General features: G+C 34.0%; 1 protein-coding gene and 1 pseudogene across 1 annotated transcript in view; one reads left to right on the plus strand and one right to left on the minus strand.

The window, feature by feature from the left end:
• LYPLAL1 (lysophospholipase like 1) overlaps positions 1–21,153 on the minus strand; it is a 37,980-nt gene that overhangs the window by 8,809 nt on the left and 8,018 nt on the right. The window contains exon 3 of the mRNA XM_050780229.1: positions 9,575–9,744. Coding sequence (XP_050636186.1) covers positions 9,575–9,744 — 170 coding nt within the window. The remainder of the gene's footprint in view (positions 1–9,574; positions 9,745–21,153) is intronic.
• On the plus strand, positions 211–3,057 carry LOC126951415 (beta-citrylglutamate synthase B-like; annotated as a pseudogene).

Genomic DNA, 21,153 nt, shown 5'->3' on the forward strand with positions numbered 1-21,153 from the left:
TGGGTTGTGTGTGCTTAATAAAAATTGTTTGGAATCTCAAATGCATTTTTTCTTTTATTTCCCACGGAATCCCTCCTTCATTAAAATGTTATGAATGGCACTTAAATCTGATTTAACAACTTCAATGTATCCTAATAGACACTGTACAAAAGTATAAATGCTAGTAGAAAAACACCAAACAGTAACTCTTGTTTAAATAATCTAGGAGCAATGAAAAAGAAAGAGGTAAACACAGCTCATATACCACTGAGGAAAAAGCAAGCAGCTGGTGGGGAAGAAACAACTGAGCTATCTGTAAGTCTCCAAGTAGTACCACTGTTCCAGTGTGGCCTTTTGCTATCTAGGTGCCCATAGGATGGGTGGTATGAAGTATATAATAATGGCAAGAAAACTTTTTCAACATCACATGTCAGACACATTTGTAAGTATTTCACACGAACTGACTAGTTCAACTTTCACAACTCTAAAAGGTAGGTATTATTACTACCACCCAAGACACAGAGAATAACGAGACTGGACACCTACAAACTGGGGAATATAGGACTAGAACTCGGCACTCTGAGTCTAGAGCCCAAGTTCTTAACTACGTTATATGTTGTCAGCTTAAGGGCATTTGTAATTATGATGTTTCTAACTCAGGGAATACATACATGAGTAGTTCAGCTGGATCACTAAAATAAACAACAACCGCAACAAAAAACTGCAACAAAAGACTTGAATACTATTTGCTCTATGAATCAATAACTCATGTATATGAAGAATCTCGCATATGAAAAGTAGGGTAACAGGACTAATGTTTTGTCACAGTATAAGAGTTAAGGAAACATGTGTGTTTTGTGGCATGTGTATAATTCCATAAAACTTAGTGAAGATTTATTTTCACTGGCTGGTTAAAGAACTATACAGTTAACAAAAACAAACATGACTGCATTTGCACTTCTGTGGTCTCTTTCTTTATCTCAATGTAGAAAAAAGACGCTTTATAGACATTAATTAGCTTATCTCACAAAAAATGTTTTTACCCCCACTTTAATCTGGTATATATTACAATATGAAATTAATAAATCTTAGATTTTATAATTTCATAATAGTCAACATATCTTCCAAAAAGAAATTTTATTTTCATAAATTCAAAAAAGGCTTAACAAAATACTGACCATATAACTGCTGCTTTAGAATTATAAGTAAGACTGTATTTTAACAAGGTTCTCTTGGTACTTCAGAAAATAGTCTTTCATTATATGCTAGAAACAAAAATAAACTCCAGATGAGTCAAATAATTCAGTGTAAAAAAAAAAAAAAGCAACACTAGAAAAACCAGTAGAAAATTTATTTTATATTCACTCACATTCTAATGAGAAAACTTACTGAATCTCAGAAATTATTTCAAAGAAATTATAAAAAGTCTTTTTTTAAAGTCTTTTATGTCAAACTATAATGGAATTGAAAACAACAAATTAAGCACAAATTAAAATTAGTTACCACTTCCTGTGTACTTGAGAAAAATTTTTTCTTTTTTTTTTTTTTTGAGACGGAGTCTTCCTCTGTCCCCCAGGCTGGAGTGCAGAGGCACAATCTCGGCTCACTGCAACCTCTGCCTCCTGGGTTCACGCAATTCTTCTGCCTCCTGCCTGGGACTATAGGCGCTCGCCACTACACCCAGCTAATTTTTTGTATTCTTTGGTAGAGACAAGGTTTTACCGTGTTAGCCAGGATGGTCTCAATCTACTGACCTCATAATCTGCCCGCCTCAGCCTCCTAAAGTGCTGGGATTACAGGCATGAGCCACCGCGCCCAGCCTGAGAAAAATTTTTTCAAGACCATATTATTCAATGTAATAAGGTTCTAATTCTACTAAAGGCAGTGGAAGTATCAACTGGTACAATTTTTTGTGAAAGGAATTTGATAATACGTATTAAGAATCTTAAAAATGTTTAGCTAAATGTAAGAATCGTTGGCTTTAAAGCGAAATAAAATTTACAAAATTCATATTGGCTCCCAGACCTTAAGAAAATCCAGAGATTCAAGGTTAGTGGACTGCCTCCTTGTGCCAGGAGGCAACTCCAGGGAGACAGAAGCTCTTGTCTTCAGGACCCGTCCAGACCTTGCCATATACATCGCTTCATCTGGCTGTTCCTCTCTTCTTTATAATATCTTCCATAATCAAGTGATAAACTTTATACTCAAGAGGAAATAATCCAGGCAAGGAAGAGCAAGCAGATCAAGATGTGTAGGTCTTTTGGCTGCCGAGTTGTGGTTTTTGACAGATCATGGCATCAGGAACACTATCCCCAAAAGAGATCTTGTGAGCACTGAAGGCCAAATGCTGTGAGAAGACTTTAGGGCTGTAGTGATGCATGAGGTGGTGTCAACAATCCAGCTAGGAAACTAGGTCTACGGATCAACTGCTTACCCCACGTGGTGGCAGTGAGAGTACCAACCCCTTGGGTGATATCAATGTTTCGCACCATCTAGAGAAGGTGGAATGCCAGTTGATGAACTGATCTCAAGCCATCCTGAAATGTGCTAATAAGTCGTGGGCATTTCAAGAGTTGGCTGGCCATGGTGTTCCTCTGTCAGACACTTTTTCTTACGATGGCTATAAAAATTTTGCTAAAATGATTGATGAAGCAGAAGTACTGGAGTTACCAATGGTAGTGAAGAATACACAGGGTCACAGAGGTAAAGCTGTTTTCTTGGCTCGAAATAAGCACCATTTATTTGGCTGATCTAAGCCATCTTAATCATCATGAAGCTCTGTACCCATTCCAGAAGCTAGAAGAGTTTCATGGACAGGATATATGTTCCATTGTCATGGGAGGCTGTATGGTTGGCATAGATGTTCAATAGATGGAAGGATGCAAAGCAACTGCTCACTAAGTGGTGTGGGGATAATGTGCTCAGAGTGAACAAAGGAAGCAGCTAGCTGTCCAGGTGTCTAATATCCTTGGGATGGATGTGTGTGGCATTGACCTCATGACGAAAGATGATGGCTCCTTCTCTGTCTGTGAGGCCAGTGAAATTTGCTATTTTCCTTCAGATGGACCTTGTATTTGAGACCAGCCTGGGCAACATGGTGAAACCCCATCTCCACGAAAATACAAAAAATTAGCCGGGCATGGTGGCAGGCGCCTGTAGTCCCAGCTATTCGTGAGGCCAAGGCAGGAGAATGGCGTGAACCCGGGAGACGGAACTTGCAGTGAGTGGAGATCGCACCACTGCACTCCAGCCTGGGAGACAGAGTGAGACTCCATCTCAAAAAAAAATTAGCCGGGCGTAGTGGTATGCGCCTGTAGTCCCAGCTACTCGGGAGGCTGTGACAGGAGAATTGCTTGAACCCAGGAGGCGGAGGTTGCAGTGAGCAGAGATCTTGCCACTGCACTCCACCTTGGGCAGGCAACAGAGCAAGACTCCGTCTCCAAAAAAGAAAAAAAAAAAGATCAGTATTAACCAGTTTTAAGAGAGGTTTGATCATACTTACTTGTACAATTTTTCCCCATTTTAAAAAGAAGTGTTATAAAATTTTTTTCCATAGACTAAAATATTAAAATTGAGTGAAAGGTTGATTATTAATGAACAGAATAATACTTCTTGTCTGTACAGTATCTCATTTCACTTCATAAAAAAGATATGAAAGAGGAGTTTCTAACTTAGGATACCCTAATCATACCTAAAAGAATTTATCTTGCACAGGGTAATTGAGGGACTTACACGTATATTAGTACCTCCGACTCATTAGCAGAAAGAAATACTAAATACTTTTTTTTCACTGAATGACCATACTTTGGAGTACGCATACTACTTGGTATCGAGAAATAAATGGGGAAGAGAACTGCTTAATTAAATCATCATTCATGTGTTCACGTACAGACCTTCTGTTGCCACATATATTATGATATATATACTTTGAACAGTTATATATCATGTGTAAGTAGACAAATGCATTTAAAAACACAAACAGAATAACCTCTGTATCTGATGAAAAGCTCAAGTTTGTGTTGGTGGGGTATGGGAACCAGGAAAAATGTATGTATGTAGTTTTTTTTCAACTTCACCAACTATATCACAGGAAATGTTTGAAATTAGTTCACTTCTAATTTTACTTACCATCTTTTGTGCATTCATGTAATATTAAAACATAGCTTTAGCAACCTATTTCTGGGCTGTAAACTCACACATTAGAATGAAAAGGGGAGAAATGGTCAACTTAGATTTTATAAACATGGATATTTTCTTGAATTCCCTTAAAAATCAAGGTAAAGAATAAGAAAAAAATCATTCTGGAAGACCCAAAAGAAAGAATAATAGATATTTAAGTGAATATTAAATTTATTTTCATAATTGTTTAATAACTTTTATGTAATTTCATTTCCATTATGAGAAAAAATATATCAAATGTGTAGTCATGACAAAATCTTAATTACTGTAACGTTTTTATATGTTAAAAATTGTAATTCTAAACTATAAAAACTATTTCTGATAGTTTTTATATCACCCATGAAAACTGGATTGTATATAACATACATAATATGTACATATACGCATATATTACAAGTATAAGCTATTCTACTTAAACTTTTTAATAATAGCTTTTTTTTTTTTCTTTTTTGGTGCCTATTATTGACTCGTCATTTCTGCTGGCTTTTCTACAATGAACTTTGAAATATTTCTGTATATACTGTCAATCAGAAAACTACCCTGGAGCATTAGAAAAATTCAACAAGAGACTTGATTTAATCAATCACACTGTCAGACTTTGAAAAGATATCAAAGGCACTGATTTTCAAAACACATCTTTTTCTCAAGAAGAAAACAATGGAAAAACAAATTCTCTTCATTCAGTGAGCTCCAAGTTTGGGGTTTAGGGGGCTTACAGACATTCCAAAATTAAGTCTTGTGTTATATTTTTCTCCCAGGTGACTTTTTTTGAAGTTTATGAGCGACCTGCCTGGTAAGACACGATTCCCTCTAAGAAAATATAGGTGCTCAAACAGGTAACCTCTCCTACCACTGTTTTTATGTGTGTGTTTAACTTCATTTAAGATTTGTTTCTGCTTTGAGAAGTGTCTGTTCATGTACTTTGCTCACTTTTTAATGGTTTTTTTTTTTCTTGTAAATTTGTTTAAGTTCCTTGTAGATTCTGGATATTAGACCTTTGTTAGATGGATAGATTACAAAAATTTTCTCCCATTCTGTAGGTTGTCTGTTCACTCTGATGATAGTTTCTTTTGCTGTGCAGAAGCTCTTTAGTTAGATACCATTTGTCAACTTCTGCTTTTGTTGTGATTCCTTTTGACAGTTTCGTCATAAAATTTTTGCGCTTGTCTATGTTGTGAATGGTACTGCCTAGATTTACTTCTAGCATTTTCATAATTTTGGGTTTTAGATTTCAATCTTTATTCCATCTTGAGTTAGTTTTTGTATAAGGTGTAAGGAAGCGGTCCAGTTTCTATTTTCTGCATATGGCTAGCCAGTTTACCCAACCCCATTTATTAAACAGGGAATCCTTTCCCCACTGCTTGTTTTTATCAGGTTTGTTGAAGATCAGATGGTTGTAGATGTGCGGTCTTATTTCTGAGATCTCTATTCTGTTCCATTGGTCTATGTGTCTGTTTTTGTACCAGTACCATGCTGATTTGGTTACTGTGGCCTTGTAGTATAGTTTGAAGTTGGGTAGCATGATGCCTCCACCTTTGTCCTTTTTGCTTAGGACTATCTTGGCTATATGGGCTCTTTTTTGGTTCCAATTTTAAAGCAGTTTTTTTCCTAATTCTGTGAAGAATGTCAATGGTAGTTTAATGGGCACAGCATTGAATCTATAAATTACTTTGAGCTGTATGGCCATTTCACAATATTGATTCTTCCTATCCATGAGCGTAGAATGTTTTTTCCCATTTGTTTATGTCCTCTCTTATTTCCTTGAGCAGTGGTTTGTAGTTCTCCTTGAGGAGGTCCTTTGTACTCCTAATTTTATTCTCTTTGTAGCAATTGTGCATGAGAGTTCATTCATGATTTAGCTCTCTGCTTGCCTGTTGTTGGTGTATAGGAATGCTTGTGATTTTTGCACATTAATTTTGTATCCTGAGACTTTGCTAAAGTTGCTTATCCACTTAAGAAGCTTTGGGGCTGAAATGATGGAGTTTTCTAGATATTGGATCATGTCATTTTCAAATAGATACAGTTTGACTTCTTCTCTTCCTATTTGAATACACTTTCTTTTTCTTGCCTGATTGCCCGGGCCAGAACTTCCAATACTATGTTGAATAGAAGTGGTGAGAGACAGCATCCTTGTCTTGTGCTGGATTTCAAGGGGAATGCTTCCAGCTTTTGTCCATTCAGTATGATACTGGCTGTGGGTTTGTCATAAATGACTCTTGAGACATTTCTCAAAAGCAGACACTTATGCAGCCAAAAAACATGAAAAAAAGCTGAACATCACTTATCACTAGAGAGATGCAAATCAAAATCACAATGAGATGGCATCTCATACCAGTCAGAGTGGCAATTAATAAAAATTCAAGAATTTTTGTATTTTGAATTTTTAAGATGCGAGGCTGTGGAGAAACGAACACTTTTACAGTGCTGGTGAAAATGTAAATTAGTTCAACCGTTGTGGAAGACAGTGTGGCAATTCCTCAAATACCTAGAATCAGAAATACCATTTGACCCAGGAATTTCATTACTGGGTATATACTCAAAGGAATATAAATCATTGTATTATAAAGGTACATGCACACATAAGTCCATTGCAGCACTATTCACAATAGTAGACATGGAATCAATCCAAATGCCCATCAATGATAGACTGGGTTAAGAAAATGTGGTACATATACTCCATAGAATACTATGCAGACATAAAAAGGAACAAGATCATGTCCTTTGCAGGGACAAAGATGGAGCTGGAAGCCATTATCCTCAGCAAACTAACACAGGAACAGAAAACCAAACACTTACTGTTGGAAGCTGTACCATGAGAACACATGGACACAGAGAGGCAAACAACACACACTGGGGACTGTCAGGGAGGCGGTGAGAGGGAGAGCATCAGGATAAACAGCTAATGAATACAGGGCTTAATACCTAGGTGATGGGTTGACAGGTACAGCAAACCACCATGACACGTTTACCTATGTAACAAACCTGCACGTCCTGCACATGTATCCTGGAACTTAAAATAAAATTAAATTAAAATTTTTAAAAGATTTGATATTGTTGTACTAGGATTTTTAAAAATGTAATACACTGCAGAAAATCCACAGTATCTCCAGTACTCAAAGATGAACTAGATAAAGTAATAGATCTAGGAAAGGAAGAGAGAAGATGGGGCAAGAGACAAATGGACAGCAGTTACCATTCACTGTGATAAATTCTTCAATACACACTCATTAAGAGTACTACTCAGAGTATTTTCTCCTTTTATCTTTTTTTTTTTTGCTTATGAAGACTAATTTTATTTTTTTAAGCAATTTCTTATCCTAATCTTTTATTTTCCTATTGCCACCATACCACTTCAGACTTTCATTATATTATACTCGTTTCTCCATGTCAGACTTCTCATCCTTTTACTTACCCCTTCTACCAAATTAGTTTTTCAAAGTATAATTCTAATTAACTATGACTTGAAGACATTATTTAATGATCCTTTACCAATTATTACATGTTATTATACCTACAACATAAAGGATAAAAACTGAACAGAGTATTTACTGACAGACTAGAATAAACCAAATATTTTATTCATCTCTCAGTAAATAGATATTATATTATTATTTCCACTTTACTGATTAGGTAGCAAAAATTAAGTATAGGTAATAAGTGGTAAGCCAACTAGGAAGTGGTGGACTGTAGATTTGAACTCATTTTTGTCACCATTATTTCATCATGTTCTAGTCTCTTACTGTGGCTATCTGGGTCAACAGATACTTTCTAGTTAGACGCAAACTTTGTTACAGCCAACTAATGTCCAGGCAGACAAAAACAAAAAGCATTACTTTGTCTACTTCTATTTTAATGTACATTCCCTATACCTAGACTTCTACACTATAATAGTTAAAATTTTAATAATCTGTGCATCTTAAATGCCACTGCCATCTTTCTATTAAATCTTTCTCTTATAGCCCCAAATGCATATGACTACTTCTTCCTCTGAATTCCTATGGTACTAATCGACAATTTACTGATTGGGCAATGCTATTCATTATAGATTTCCTGAGTATTTGCTCTGTGCCAGGCATTGTGATAGGTCCTGGGAAATAAAAAGAAACATACACTATCATTTGCTTTGAAAAGCTATTAGTTATACCACATTAGAGCACTCATCACAGCCTGGCTGGCATTATAGTTACCACTTAATCTTATTGGCCATTTCAGGTTGTAAGAAATATGTAAGGCAGATAGATCCTGTTTTATTTATCTGCATGTCCCTGTGAACATCTATAATACTGTCTGGCACATAGTGGGGACTTAAAAAATACTTCATAATCCCCTAGACTAAGTTGGGCATCTCTTCCCTATGCTCTTCCTAGTCCTCCCATAGTGCTCCATGTTTCTCTTTATTAGAGTTATACATCAACGTCAAGCATAGAAACATAGAAATACAGAGTTAAACATAATGAGGAAACTAAGGACCAGAAAAGTGATATTACTGGTGCTAGAGGCCTTGCTGCTTTCAACAAAGTGGAAACTAACACCAACACGGAATAGAATAGATTTTATCCATTATATCACGTTGCCTCTCCTGACTCAACAGATAGTTCAGTACTTCAATAAACACAAAGAAAGTTTATTAGTTTACTCAAATTCCATCTATAAAGAATTTCAATGTGCATTTTAAAGTTATTTAGAACATAATGGAGATACTTAATTTGCTTTTTAATTTCATCATTAAATATAACCCATTATAAGTTAAATAGTTACAGATGGAAATAAAATCCTTTCACCAAAATATGTCGTGTACTATTCATATTCTACACGCCCCATCTCACTTTTGTGTGTGTTAGAAAAACAGAGATTTTAATAATTTATGCATATGCTAAGTACAGAAACAGAAAAAGGCATTAAGCAGAATAAAGAGCTTATATAAAGCTACTTATATTCCCTTAGGAACAGGGCTTGCTAAAGACAAGTCTAACAAAAATTTATAAATACTTTATTCTTGTGAGATTAACTCTGAAGATTATAATTTTCATAAATTTAACAGTATATTCTGACTGCATATGTTAATAATGGCAATAGTTGTTTAAATATATTCACAAGACTTAAGGTAACTGAAGTAAAATGTTTTAAAAATTGAAATGAATAATCTCTTAACTGAAAATTAAACTAGAAGAAAAATTTTAACTGCCACAAGATTCTCAAAATCTGTTATTATTCAAAAAGAAAATCAATTAAAGTTTCATGTGCTGTTGTTTATAATTCTTATATCTTTGAAATCTTCAATATGTAAAGTTTATCTGAAACTATGAATGCATTAAATGATATGTAAGTGCTTCTAAATAATGTTCCAAGTAAGATTTGATGTACAGAATTAGACAAAAGTGAACAGCTATAAATTACCAACATTTAAATGTCTTACCTATTAATATCCTGTTCTTCTTGATGCCACTTTTTACTTCTTCATCAATCAAATCAGTAAGCACTTGACACATGACATCAATTGATTCAAGGTGTTCTGGGCAGTCATTGCTTATTTTAAATCTGTCAAACCATACATTGGAGAGTCCTCCTTTCATAGGAGTATATGATCTGTTTAACAACCGCCCCCAAAAAAAGAAAAGGAAAAGGGAATATGAAAATTGATGCTTTAATTCTCAAAATATTAGTGTTTTGAATAAATGATTTCAATTTCCTCTAAGTTTTATAAGTTAAATGCATATTAAAACTACTCCCATGTACATTGTATTAATTATCCTATACTTACATTTAATCCATTAAAATTTACTAATGCCAGTTCATATCATCTTTACCTACTCCCTCCATCTTTTAAGAGGTAGAACAGTTACAGTACCAGTGAATCTTAATCCATTCATTGTATATTCACGCTCTGGGATACTATGTTGGTTAAAAAAAAATACACACACATATGTGCACAGGCACACACACCATCAAGATATTCCAAACTGTAACGGAGTAAAGGGGGTCCTGTATTCAAGTACTATGTTGGTAGATGTAAATGAAAGGGGAACAAGAAAAAATCTTAGAGATTTCTGTGGGCAAACACAGAGAGGCACAGGGGATATATAAGATAAACACAGAGAACAAATGTTTTCCAAATATGAAAAACAGAAGAGTTGCACAGAAGATAATGCTTATCCCTTGGCATGCCCCTGCTTTCTCCTCATGTAATGATGAAAAAACAGAGTGCCAAAGAAAACACCTCCAGTGACAAAAGTGCCTATAGTAAGTTGAAAGAACTCTAAACCAATGACAATATTTCCCTTTGATGAACCCGACACATGATTCTTCCCAAACCAATACCTCCGCTACTTTGCCATCTCAAATTTGGCTATATACTGCCACCCACCAAAGTTAGTAAAGTAAAAGCATGAAATGTGCAGCTAAATTGAAAAACAAAAATAGAGGGTTAAAGGACAACAGGTGAGACCTGAACGTGCTTTTGTACTTCTTCTCTAGTGAAAAACCCAAGTAGAACCTCAGCATATCCAAGGAGCTAGAAATATTCAATTGTCATTGGCCTTGGGATGCATACAATCTTTAGGACTAGTGGGTGGTGCTGGAAGGGAACAGAATTACACCATTTTTCAATATTGATCATATCACCCCAAAATAGACATCCACTTAAGGAGCTTGGGCATCAAGAAGGTTATATTTGGAATGTTTCTCAGAGAAACTGAAAAAAAACCTGGAAACAAGAAAGTTGCGCTGACTAAAATTTAACAAAAATTCATATACAGGGGATCTTTTATTTACTCAAATAGAATCATACAAACATTACTTCGTAACACGTTTTCTAAAATTTAAATGGATACGATGAATACCTCTGAAAGTCAGTACATAAAAACTTAAATGTTTCCCTAAGTTTATGCAGACACATAAAATTTTTAAAATATGAAATTATATATACATTGTTTAGATGTTTTTAATGTAAATCTCATTCATTTTTTACTCATCTCTCCATTCCTCCTCTTCTCTCCAACTCCCTCACACATCTTGTCCTTTACATTCAGGAAACTGTAAATGATCTGAGATATATCCTTCAATGTTATTCTTATACATAAAAACATGATATTTACAGGCTATTTCTTGGAGCACTATTAGCTTTTCAAAAATAGTCTATCTGATTCTATTATGTGCATCCTTCTTTTTTCCTTCAACAATAGCTCATGGAAATCCTTTCATCAGATATAGTTCTAACTTACCCTTTTAATGGCTATATTCTATCCTATGATAAGGATATTCTACAATTTAATCAGACATTCCTCTAATAATGGGAATTAATTTGGTACCCAGTTTTCAGTCACTAAGAACAATGCTTCATTAAACATATGCATACATGTTTTTATCTACTAGAACTTTTATTCCTATGGAAAACAGTGAAGAAACAGGTTGGATTAAAAGGTACAATTTTTGTCTTAATAGATGTCTCAAAGTTGCTTCCATAAAAGTTGTAAAAATTCACCTTCCTACAGGAAAGGTACAAAAATGTCCTTTTGCCCACAGCACTAATAGCAGTAGGTGCTAACATACATTAAAATGTTACCATTAAAGAGTATTAATTGAAGTTTTAAAACCAACTTTATTGAGGTATAATTTACATATATAAACTATATTGAACTACACACATTTTAGGTGTACAGTTCAATTACCTTTTACAAGGCAACCAACATCTCCACAGTGATATATAGAACATTCTTTTTCCTTGGAAAATTCCATCATGCCCCTTCACAAGCAACTCCCGTAAACTTCCCAGGCAACTAACTACTGAGTGAGTCTAACAATATTGATTTCTTTTGCCTGTTCTATAACTCCACATAAGTGGAATTGCTGACTGATACCATTTGCTATATTTTTTCCTATTGTGGTTTCAATTTTTTTCTTGTTTAAAAGAGTACCTTGTCTATTATTGACAAATATTTGTTACATTTATTTCAGGTATTTTCTTCCAAGTCTATTTTGAATATTGATATTACGTTATTATGTATTTAAGGTTTTTTTTTTTTAAACTGGATAAAATACTCCACATTTGATATAATGCCTTTTTTTAAAAAAAATTAAATTTCTGGGTCTCCAGATTTGCTTAAGAAGCTCCTGCCAATCCATACGTTTTTTTTGAGACGGCTTCTCGCCGTTACACAGGTTGGAATGCAGTGGCGTGATCTCGGCTCACTGCAAGCTCCGCCTCCCAGGTTCCCGCCATTCTCCTGACTCAGCCTCTTGAGTAGCTGATACTACGTAGACGCCCGCCACCACGCCCGGCTAAGTTTTTTTATTTTTAGTAGAGACGGGGTTTCACCGTGTTAGCCAGGATGGTCTTGATATCCTGACCTTGTGATCCGCCCGCCTCGGCCTCCCAAACTGCTGGGATTACAGGTGTGAGCCACCGTGCCTGGCCCCATACTTTTTTTATTTGTAAAAGCCCAGATTTTCTTTTAAGATTTTTGTTTTCATTTTTATATCTAAGCCTTGAATTTTGGGGGAATTTCATACATGGAGTAACCTAAAGATTCAAATTCATTTTATTCCATGGGATAGCCAACTGTGCTTGTGCTATTAAAAGAGAGAGAAAGGGAGTGAAGGGGAAGACACCCTTCTCGGCAAACAGTGAAATTTTATCTTTGCCACATATTTTATAGTTCTGAATTATCTAGTCTCTCTAAACCTGATTTCTGTGAGAGAATTAAGCCCTAAGACATATGTTATATATAATGAACTGACTTCCCTCCAACACATCTAGAATGGTGCTAGTTTTATATCATACATGCGGTGGGCGGGGGAACAGTCACTCAAATAATTTTCTATGTCTTGTGATTCAGCTGAAGAGCTTTAGTTGAGAAAGGCTCTATTTTGTTCCACTAATCTATTTATCTATTAAGTTAGTATCACATTAATCACATTATGGTGGTTTTAGAGCATATTCTGAAGTTGTGTAAGGTAAGTTCCCCTCTCCTTACCATCATTACTACTAGTCTGTGTTTTCATACTTGTCCTAGCTATTCTCAGGCATCTATTGTTCTTGATTATCCAATAGATTTATCAAAAAATTTAGTAAACTTTAAACTACTTTCAAATAATTATCCTTAAAAAATATTTTTGGAATTCTAATTAATATTGCATTATTGTCTGAGAATTACATTTTATGACATAAACCTGTGAGGAGGGCAGATTTTTGCAGACTGAGCTTTTCCTTCATTGCTCTTTATCCAGGCTCTCCTACTATAAAATCTTGCATCAACTCTATAGTAGGACTCCTACAGAGCACAAATTATCCCACAACCCCATATGCCGTCTGACCTCAGAAGCTGTGTGGCTCTAGAAAGGTAGATAAATTGGAATTAGAAGGGGAGAGAAGGCAGAAAGCATTCAAACCTTCCTCATCCCAGAATCCCTGAAAATGAGAGTAGATGTTTTCCAAATAGTCATTGTCAGACAAAATGAAACCCCAAATTGTAGTCAAACTGTCACTAAAATCACAGTGAAGTTCTAAATCAAAATATCAAAAATACAACACTCACTTTAAAATTCAAATGAGCCTGTTACCCTTTTGGATTGTTTCTACTTCCCTTTTCATTTGACGCTGCTATTTCTGTGCTTATTTGTCTGTCTAAATACTTAAATAAGGATGATATCATAGGCTAAAATGTGAATCATTCTGGGAACTCAGCCATTAATGGAAAAAAGTGACATTCACTTAACTTTTCTTTTTTTGACAATACCTTAATTACAGATAGATGCTCAGTAGAGGTAGAATCCCAATGTAAGTATTTTACTAATGTGGTAGCTAAGAAAATTAAAATTCTCTTCAAACGGAGTAATTGAGAAAAGTTAACAGACAAAAATAATTTAGAACTTTCTTGCTAAGAAAGCATAACCAAGAATGTATAAATCTCCTAAAATGTTAGAATAACATTTAAATAAAATATAAAAGTTTGTTTTTTAAACAGCTAAAAACTGTCACATATGTTATACTCATTCACCTTCTTCCTCAAATAAATCACTTTATTAGCTGGTATAAAACTCCTCAGACATTACCACAATAAATAAATATGTTTGGCAAAGAACATCTGTGTGGTTCCTAAGTTAATCAATCAATCAACCCATTACACATTGGTAAAATACTAAGCTAGAATAAAATGTCCAAGGTTTAAAAAAAAGAGTTGACATTCAGCTTCATACCAAGTTGTTTTTGATCTGTATTGCCTTAAAGTCATAAAATCCAAAGGTCATTCATAACCTTTAAATTAACAAACTGGCACCAGTCTTCTTCGTTATCCTCATTTCATACCACTTCTCCCACCATTCACTAGGTTCCAGTCACATCTGTCACTTCCTTTTCTTCACATAGGACAAGCTCATTATTAGTTGAGTGACTTTGCATCTGATATCCCCACTACTTAGAGGGCTCTTTGCAACATTTCTGCATGGTGGGCTCCGACTGTTCATTTAGGTCTCAGCTCAAGTGTCACCTTCTCAGGGGAGCTTCTTTGACTCTCCAACTGAAAATATACCTCCCTTTTACCCCACAACACACACATATACTCGCTATCCCATTATTCTATTTAACAGTCTTAATACCATTTATCACTATTTGAAATTATTACATTTAATTTCCCTTTATTTTCTGTCTCTACATAAGCTCACTGAGAGCAGGGACTTCATCCTTTCCACAGACATAGCCCAGGTGCTAAGAACAAAGCCTGACATAGAAGAGATGCTAAATATCTGCTGAACAAATTTCAGTAATCATTTGTGTCACTTGGGAATAATTTGTGTCAGCTAGAAATAACCATGTCTAAAATTATTTTATTTTTGCTTCAAACATATTTTGACTTTAACTCTTGTAAAATCTACACTGTGATTTGTAGAAAACAGTCCATTTTTGTTCCTTTTTTAAAAAACCATATCTAGGAAAACTTTTTCATACTAGTGCATATTTAAACATACCTAATACTTACCAAAGAAGTACATTATTTCTTCAAAGTAGCTGTTTTTAGTAGGGTTCCTTACTAGCATACTTGTAGTACAGATTTACCGTTATCAGGAGAGGGCTCTCCTACTATCATGCTTCAGATAGGAATCCTAAGTGATGGAGTAAAGAGGAATTCAATTGTTTACGATGCCTAAATAAAAAGTGCCTAGTTTATTTTAGAATAGATATTTACTGAAAAATACAAACATGGCCTTTATGTGGAAAAACAGTGAATCCAAAAGTATAGGCACTATGCAAATCTTATTACTTTTATAATTTTTTAAAACACCAAAAGAAACTATATTATCATATAAATCATAAGTGGCTTGTTAAAAAGTATTTTTAAATGGAAATTCTGATAATAAACACAAACTAAGAAAATCTCTAATTGTAAATATAGCTAAAGCATGTCACAGAAATAAAAATCTTTATTGGGCACTTGAATTAAAGAGTCCAAATTACCACAGTGGAAAAAAAAAAAAAAAAAAAAAAAAAGCAGTATTTTCCATCTAAATCAACACAGCAAACTAATTGCTGAGTTTTACTGAATATGCCCCTACCTTAGCTGATTTAAAACATCTATTAAATATAGTTGAGGAAAATGGATACCTTATAATCAAAATGGTAATTCACAATTTAATCAAAACATGCTTATATGCTGTAATAGACCACAAGTGAGTAAATACAATAAACTATTGTTCTCCTCTTAAGCTCTTTACAATATGGTTGACTGTTGAAAACAAAAATTATAACCTTGTTTGGTACAGTTTTCAATGTATGCAGACAAAATACATATGAAAACTATAACATACACAAGATGAGGATAAAGGGACCTATATAGTTACAAGGAAAAAAAAAAAAACCAACAAAGAACTCTAAGTAGGTAAAAAATCTGTGCTATGTACATCATAATCCCTACGGCAATCAGAAAAAAATAAAGCAAAATGGTGTATTAAAAAATGAATAATTCAGTAGAAAGTATAAAAAGGAAACAGAGGAATGAAAAGCAGTAGACCTAAATTCAAGATGTAAATTGCTTAAATCACTTGGAAGACAAATTATCAGCTTGGTTACAAATGAAAACAAAGCCCAACTACGTGTTGTCTATAAGAAATCCACTTTAAATATAATGATATAGGTAGGTTAAAAGCAAAAGAATGGAAAAAGACATACTGTACAGCTCTAATCAAAAGGTAAAAGGATGAAAAGTGTCATGTAAACAGTAAGCATAGGGAAGTTGAGATATATTATATTTTTATTAAACACAGCACAACAGAGTATTACCACAAATTAAAAAGGAACATTTTATAGATAAAAGTAGCCATAAAAAGACAATAATACTACATGAATATGCACCTAATAATATAGCCCAAAAATACATAAAGAGAAAACTGACAGAACTAAAGGGAGAAACAGACCAATCTACAATCATAGAGATTTTAATACCCATCCCTTGGTAACTAACAGAACAACTTAGAAAAGTAATCACTAAGCACATACAGAATTAGCGTGATGCTTTCAAACACCGTGAACCATTAACATTTATAGAACACGACACACAGAAATGTACAGTAATAGTCACCAAGATAGACCATATGCAAAGCCATAAAAAGGTCCCAATGAGTATCAAAAAGAAGAAAATTATACAGGCTATTTTCTCTAACAATAATGAAATGAAACTAGATATCAGCAGTAATAAGAATATCTGGAAGAGCTCCAAATATCTGGCAGGAACATATTTCTAAATAACTCCTGGGTTAATGAGGACCCAGAGCTTAAGGGTTATTTGGGTCCCATGGGTTATATAGGTCCCAGAACTATATTTTCCGTAACTGGCCAGAGTAATACCTTCCATCCCACATACCCTTCTTACAGTGTAACTCTGTCTGACACTTCATCAAGAAACAGAAGTCTATGTTTTCTCCGCTTGATTCTACGGAGTCTTTTAACTAATGAAGGAAGAGAACTATGTTACTGCTAACACTAGGTCTATAGGTCTGGTTCTCTTTAGACACTTGCTCTTGGAATCCAGCCTCCATGCTGCCAGGAAGCCCAAGATACTACATGGTGAGGTCTCACAAAAGTGTTACAGTAATAAGACCAAAGGAAGGTCCCAGTTAATATCCAGCATTATGCCATATATGTGAGTGAGCCTTCAGATGATTCCAGTTCCTAGCAATCACATGACGAGTCATCACCAGTCTTCAAGTTTCGCCATAGGAGAGGCCCCAGATCAAGTCATAACCACTGCCCCCCTTCTGAATTCTTAGCCCACAAAATTTGTCAACGTAACAAAACTATTATTATTTGGGGTGGTCTGTTATACAAGTACAGCAATGGGACCATGAAGATTTGAAAACATTTCAATACAAATAAAAAGAGAGAGAAAAAATTAGTGGAACTTAGCTAAAGTAATATTAGTGAGAAATGTATAGATTTAATGTAAATAGAAGAAAATAAGAAATATAAGAATAGTTATAAATGAAATAGAAAGCAATTAAGAGAGAAAATAAGAAAGCCAAAGTTGGTTCTATAAAAGCTTAATAAAATTGGTAACCTCTTGGTAAGATGAACCATGAAAAAAAAGAGAAAATATACAAATTATTACCAGTAATGAAATAAAAGGTATCAACAACAAATCATAAAAGCATTAAAAGGAAATATCATGAACATCTTTGTGTCAATAAATTTGACAAATCAGAAAAAAGATACAAACTTCATAAGAAACACAAATTATCAAAACTGGCATAAAAATAAATATAAAATCTGAATATCTTGGTTTCATGAAAGAAATTGAATTCATTACCCAAACCTTCATACAAGGAAATCTCAGGTTCAGGTAATTTCACTAGTGAATTTTATCAAATATTTAAGGAAGAAATAACATAAACTCAGACACAGAGAAGGGAATCCTTCCCAATGCTTTTAAGAGACTAGCATAACCCTGATGATAAAGTTTTTCAAAGGCATTAAAGAAAATCACAGAACAATATTCCTCAAGAACACAGACATAAAATTCTTTACCAAAGTATTAGCAAAACGAATTTAGATACATATAAAAAGGATAATACATTACAAAAGGGTTTATCTCAGGAATGTAAGGTTGGTTTAAGACTTGGAAATCCATTAATGTAATTCATTGTGTTAACAAAATGAAAGATAAAAACCATGACTCCTTCAAAGGACACAGAAAAGCATTTGATAAATTCACAAAGAAACCTCTCAGCTAATTAGGCAAAGAAATGTCCTTGATATTAAAAAAAAGGCATATATACAAAAAAAACCCTAGGACTAACATCATACTTAACGGTGAAATACTGAACACTTCCCCTCTAAGATTACACAGGAAGGAAGTACTCATTTCTATTTAATATGGTACTGGAAGTTCAAACAAGTTCAAAAAAGCAAGACAATGAAATAAAATGCATATACAAAATTCATAAGGAATATACTAAATAAGTACTAGAAATAAGTGAATTTAGAAAGATAGCAGGACACAGGACAAAATAAAAAAGTAAATTTATTTCTCTGTACTAGCAACAATTTAAAAATTAAATTTTTTAAAATTCTATTTACAATAACATGAGGAAACAAAATACTTGTAAACAAATTTAGCAAAAGACTGCTACACTAAAAACTCCAAATCACTTCTGAGAGAAATTAATAAAGACCTAAATAAATGGTGAGACATACCATGTGTATGTATTAGAAGGCATCTATTTTCTCTAAATCAAACTAGGTTCCATGCAATTTCAATCAAAATCCAAACAGGTGTTTTGTAAAACTGAAGAGCAGGTTCTAAAATTTACACGTAAATGCAAGTAACATAGAATGGGCAAAAGTTACACCACTTGGTTTCAAAATTTTCTATACAGCTGTGATAATTAAAACAATTTTATACTACTATAAGATTAGACCAACAGACCAATGGAATAGAGTCTAGATAAGAATTCAATTTATGCTCACAAAAAGACTTGTAACAAGAATATTTATGGTAGCATTATTCATTAGCTCTCCAAACGTGCAACAACAGTAAAATAAATAAACAAATTGTGGTATATTTATACAATACCTACTTAGAAGTTTTAAAATTGAACTATTGATACACACATCACACATATAGATGAACCCCAAAAATACCAAGTTGAATAAAAGAAGCCAGACACAAGATTACATTAAATCATTTCACTAAATGACTCAATTTAACTGAAATTCAAGAACAAGCCAAACTATATTATAATAGATATCCAAACAATAATACATGAGACGGGAATTGACTTGAAAGAAGCACGAGGAAACTTTCTGCAGTGATGAGAATCTTCTCCAACTTAATTGAGGTAAACAGGTGCATAAAGTTACCAAAATTCTCTGTACTATAATTTATCAAAATTAACTATGCACATACAATTTTTGTATTTTACTGTAATTTTAAAGAAACATGTTAGAACTTATGTCCACAAGATGTCATTAAGAATGTGAAAATGCAAACCACAAAGAGAAGGTATTTGTATTCATATATCCAACAAGAATAATAAACTGTAGCCAAAAAACTATAGAGCTCCAACAAATCAATAGAAAAAGATGACCAAATAAAAAGAATGGGCAAATAATCTGAGTGGGTATTTCTTTTGAGGATATTTAAATGCTCAATAAGCATATGAAACAGTGTGGAACATCATTAGCATTAAAGAAATATTAATTAAAAGCACAATAAGATACCATTACACATCTACTGGTTTGGCTAAAATTAAAAAGACAATGGAAAGTGTTCAGGAGGATGTGAGATAAATGGGAATACTGAATACTGCTAGCGAGGCTGTCAACTGTTACAGCCTCTCTGGAAATAGGTTTGGCATTGTGTACCAAAGTTAATAAAGCTTAACCTGCTTTTATACGTTTCATTTTCACTCATTTCTATAAATACTGGCTTGGGTAAAGCCACATAATAGTAAGCATCATTTCCATGTAACGGGAGACTAGATACATTCTAGGACAAAACTGGCCAACTAACAGGCAGGTAAACCCTGAATATCATTTACATGCCATCAATTGAATGATTTTACAAGCCAAGTAATATCTTTAGTATACCCTATAGGAATAACATAATCCATGAAATATCTGTAGTAGAGAAAAACTTACGGGTTTACAAGTGGTAAAAGAAAAAAAACAGGAGAGAGAATAAATACCAGAAATGTGGACAATATTGGAAAGATGTAGCAAAATATTAAAGCATGAAATCTTGATAAATTTTTGAGAAGGTTGTTAAAATTCATTTTTATCCTGAACCAATCACATTAAAAAGAGTGAGAGTTAAGGAAGGCACGTATCTATCACATGCCTCCTTTAGATGTCACCGGAAAGGTAGCAAGCAAGGTAGATGACACCAGAGTCTCTCTTATTAGCAGCACAAGAAACACTGCCATAATAGATGGAAGGTAGCAACTATCCTTACAACCCCAAATGAAGCCATATTATGCTACAAAAGCAAGGACAATAAATCTATGCCCAAACTGCTTGCCTAAACAGGGTCATGTGTTAGGAACATCAATCAGAAGTCTTAAAACAGCAAAGTACACCATGAATGCCAGAGCATTCTAATAAAATACTATCAAACAGCATTCTGAAGTGTGGAAACCAATTAAAAGCTGTAGACTTAATGACACCGCAGCGCTCCTCAATTTGAGACTCATTAGTTAAAAGTGGCCCACAATCTTGTGCTCACTCAATTAATCTATTACTGGGTCATGCCCTAGGAAAAGTAACTGCAACCCCTTATGAACAACAATTCTTGGATTATTTACCACAACAAAATATGCTTTTTAAAACCTCACATAGGCATAAACTATTATACAATTAAAATATTAGTATTATATATAAATACCTGCAATTACTCATTCTTATTACACTATTTTAAATTATAACAAGCAAATATTATAAGACATTTATTTGATATTCACTAAACATCTATTTGTCAGGTTCTATGCTAAGTGCTTAGAGATACTGTATCC

The sequence above is a fragment of the Macaca thibetana genome, chromosome 1 (assembly GCF_024542745.1).
Source record: "Macaca thibetana thibetana isolate TM-01 chromosome 1, ASM2454274v1, whole genome shotgun sequence".
In the NCBI taxonomy this organism is placed as follows: domain Eukaryota; kingdom Metazoa; phylum Chordata; class Mammalia; order Primates; family Cercopithecidae; genus Macaca; species Macaca thibetana.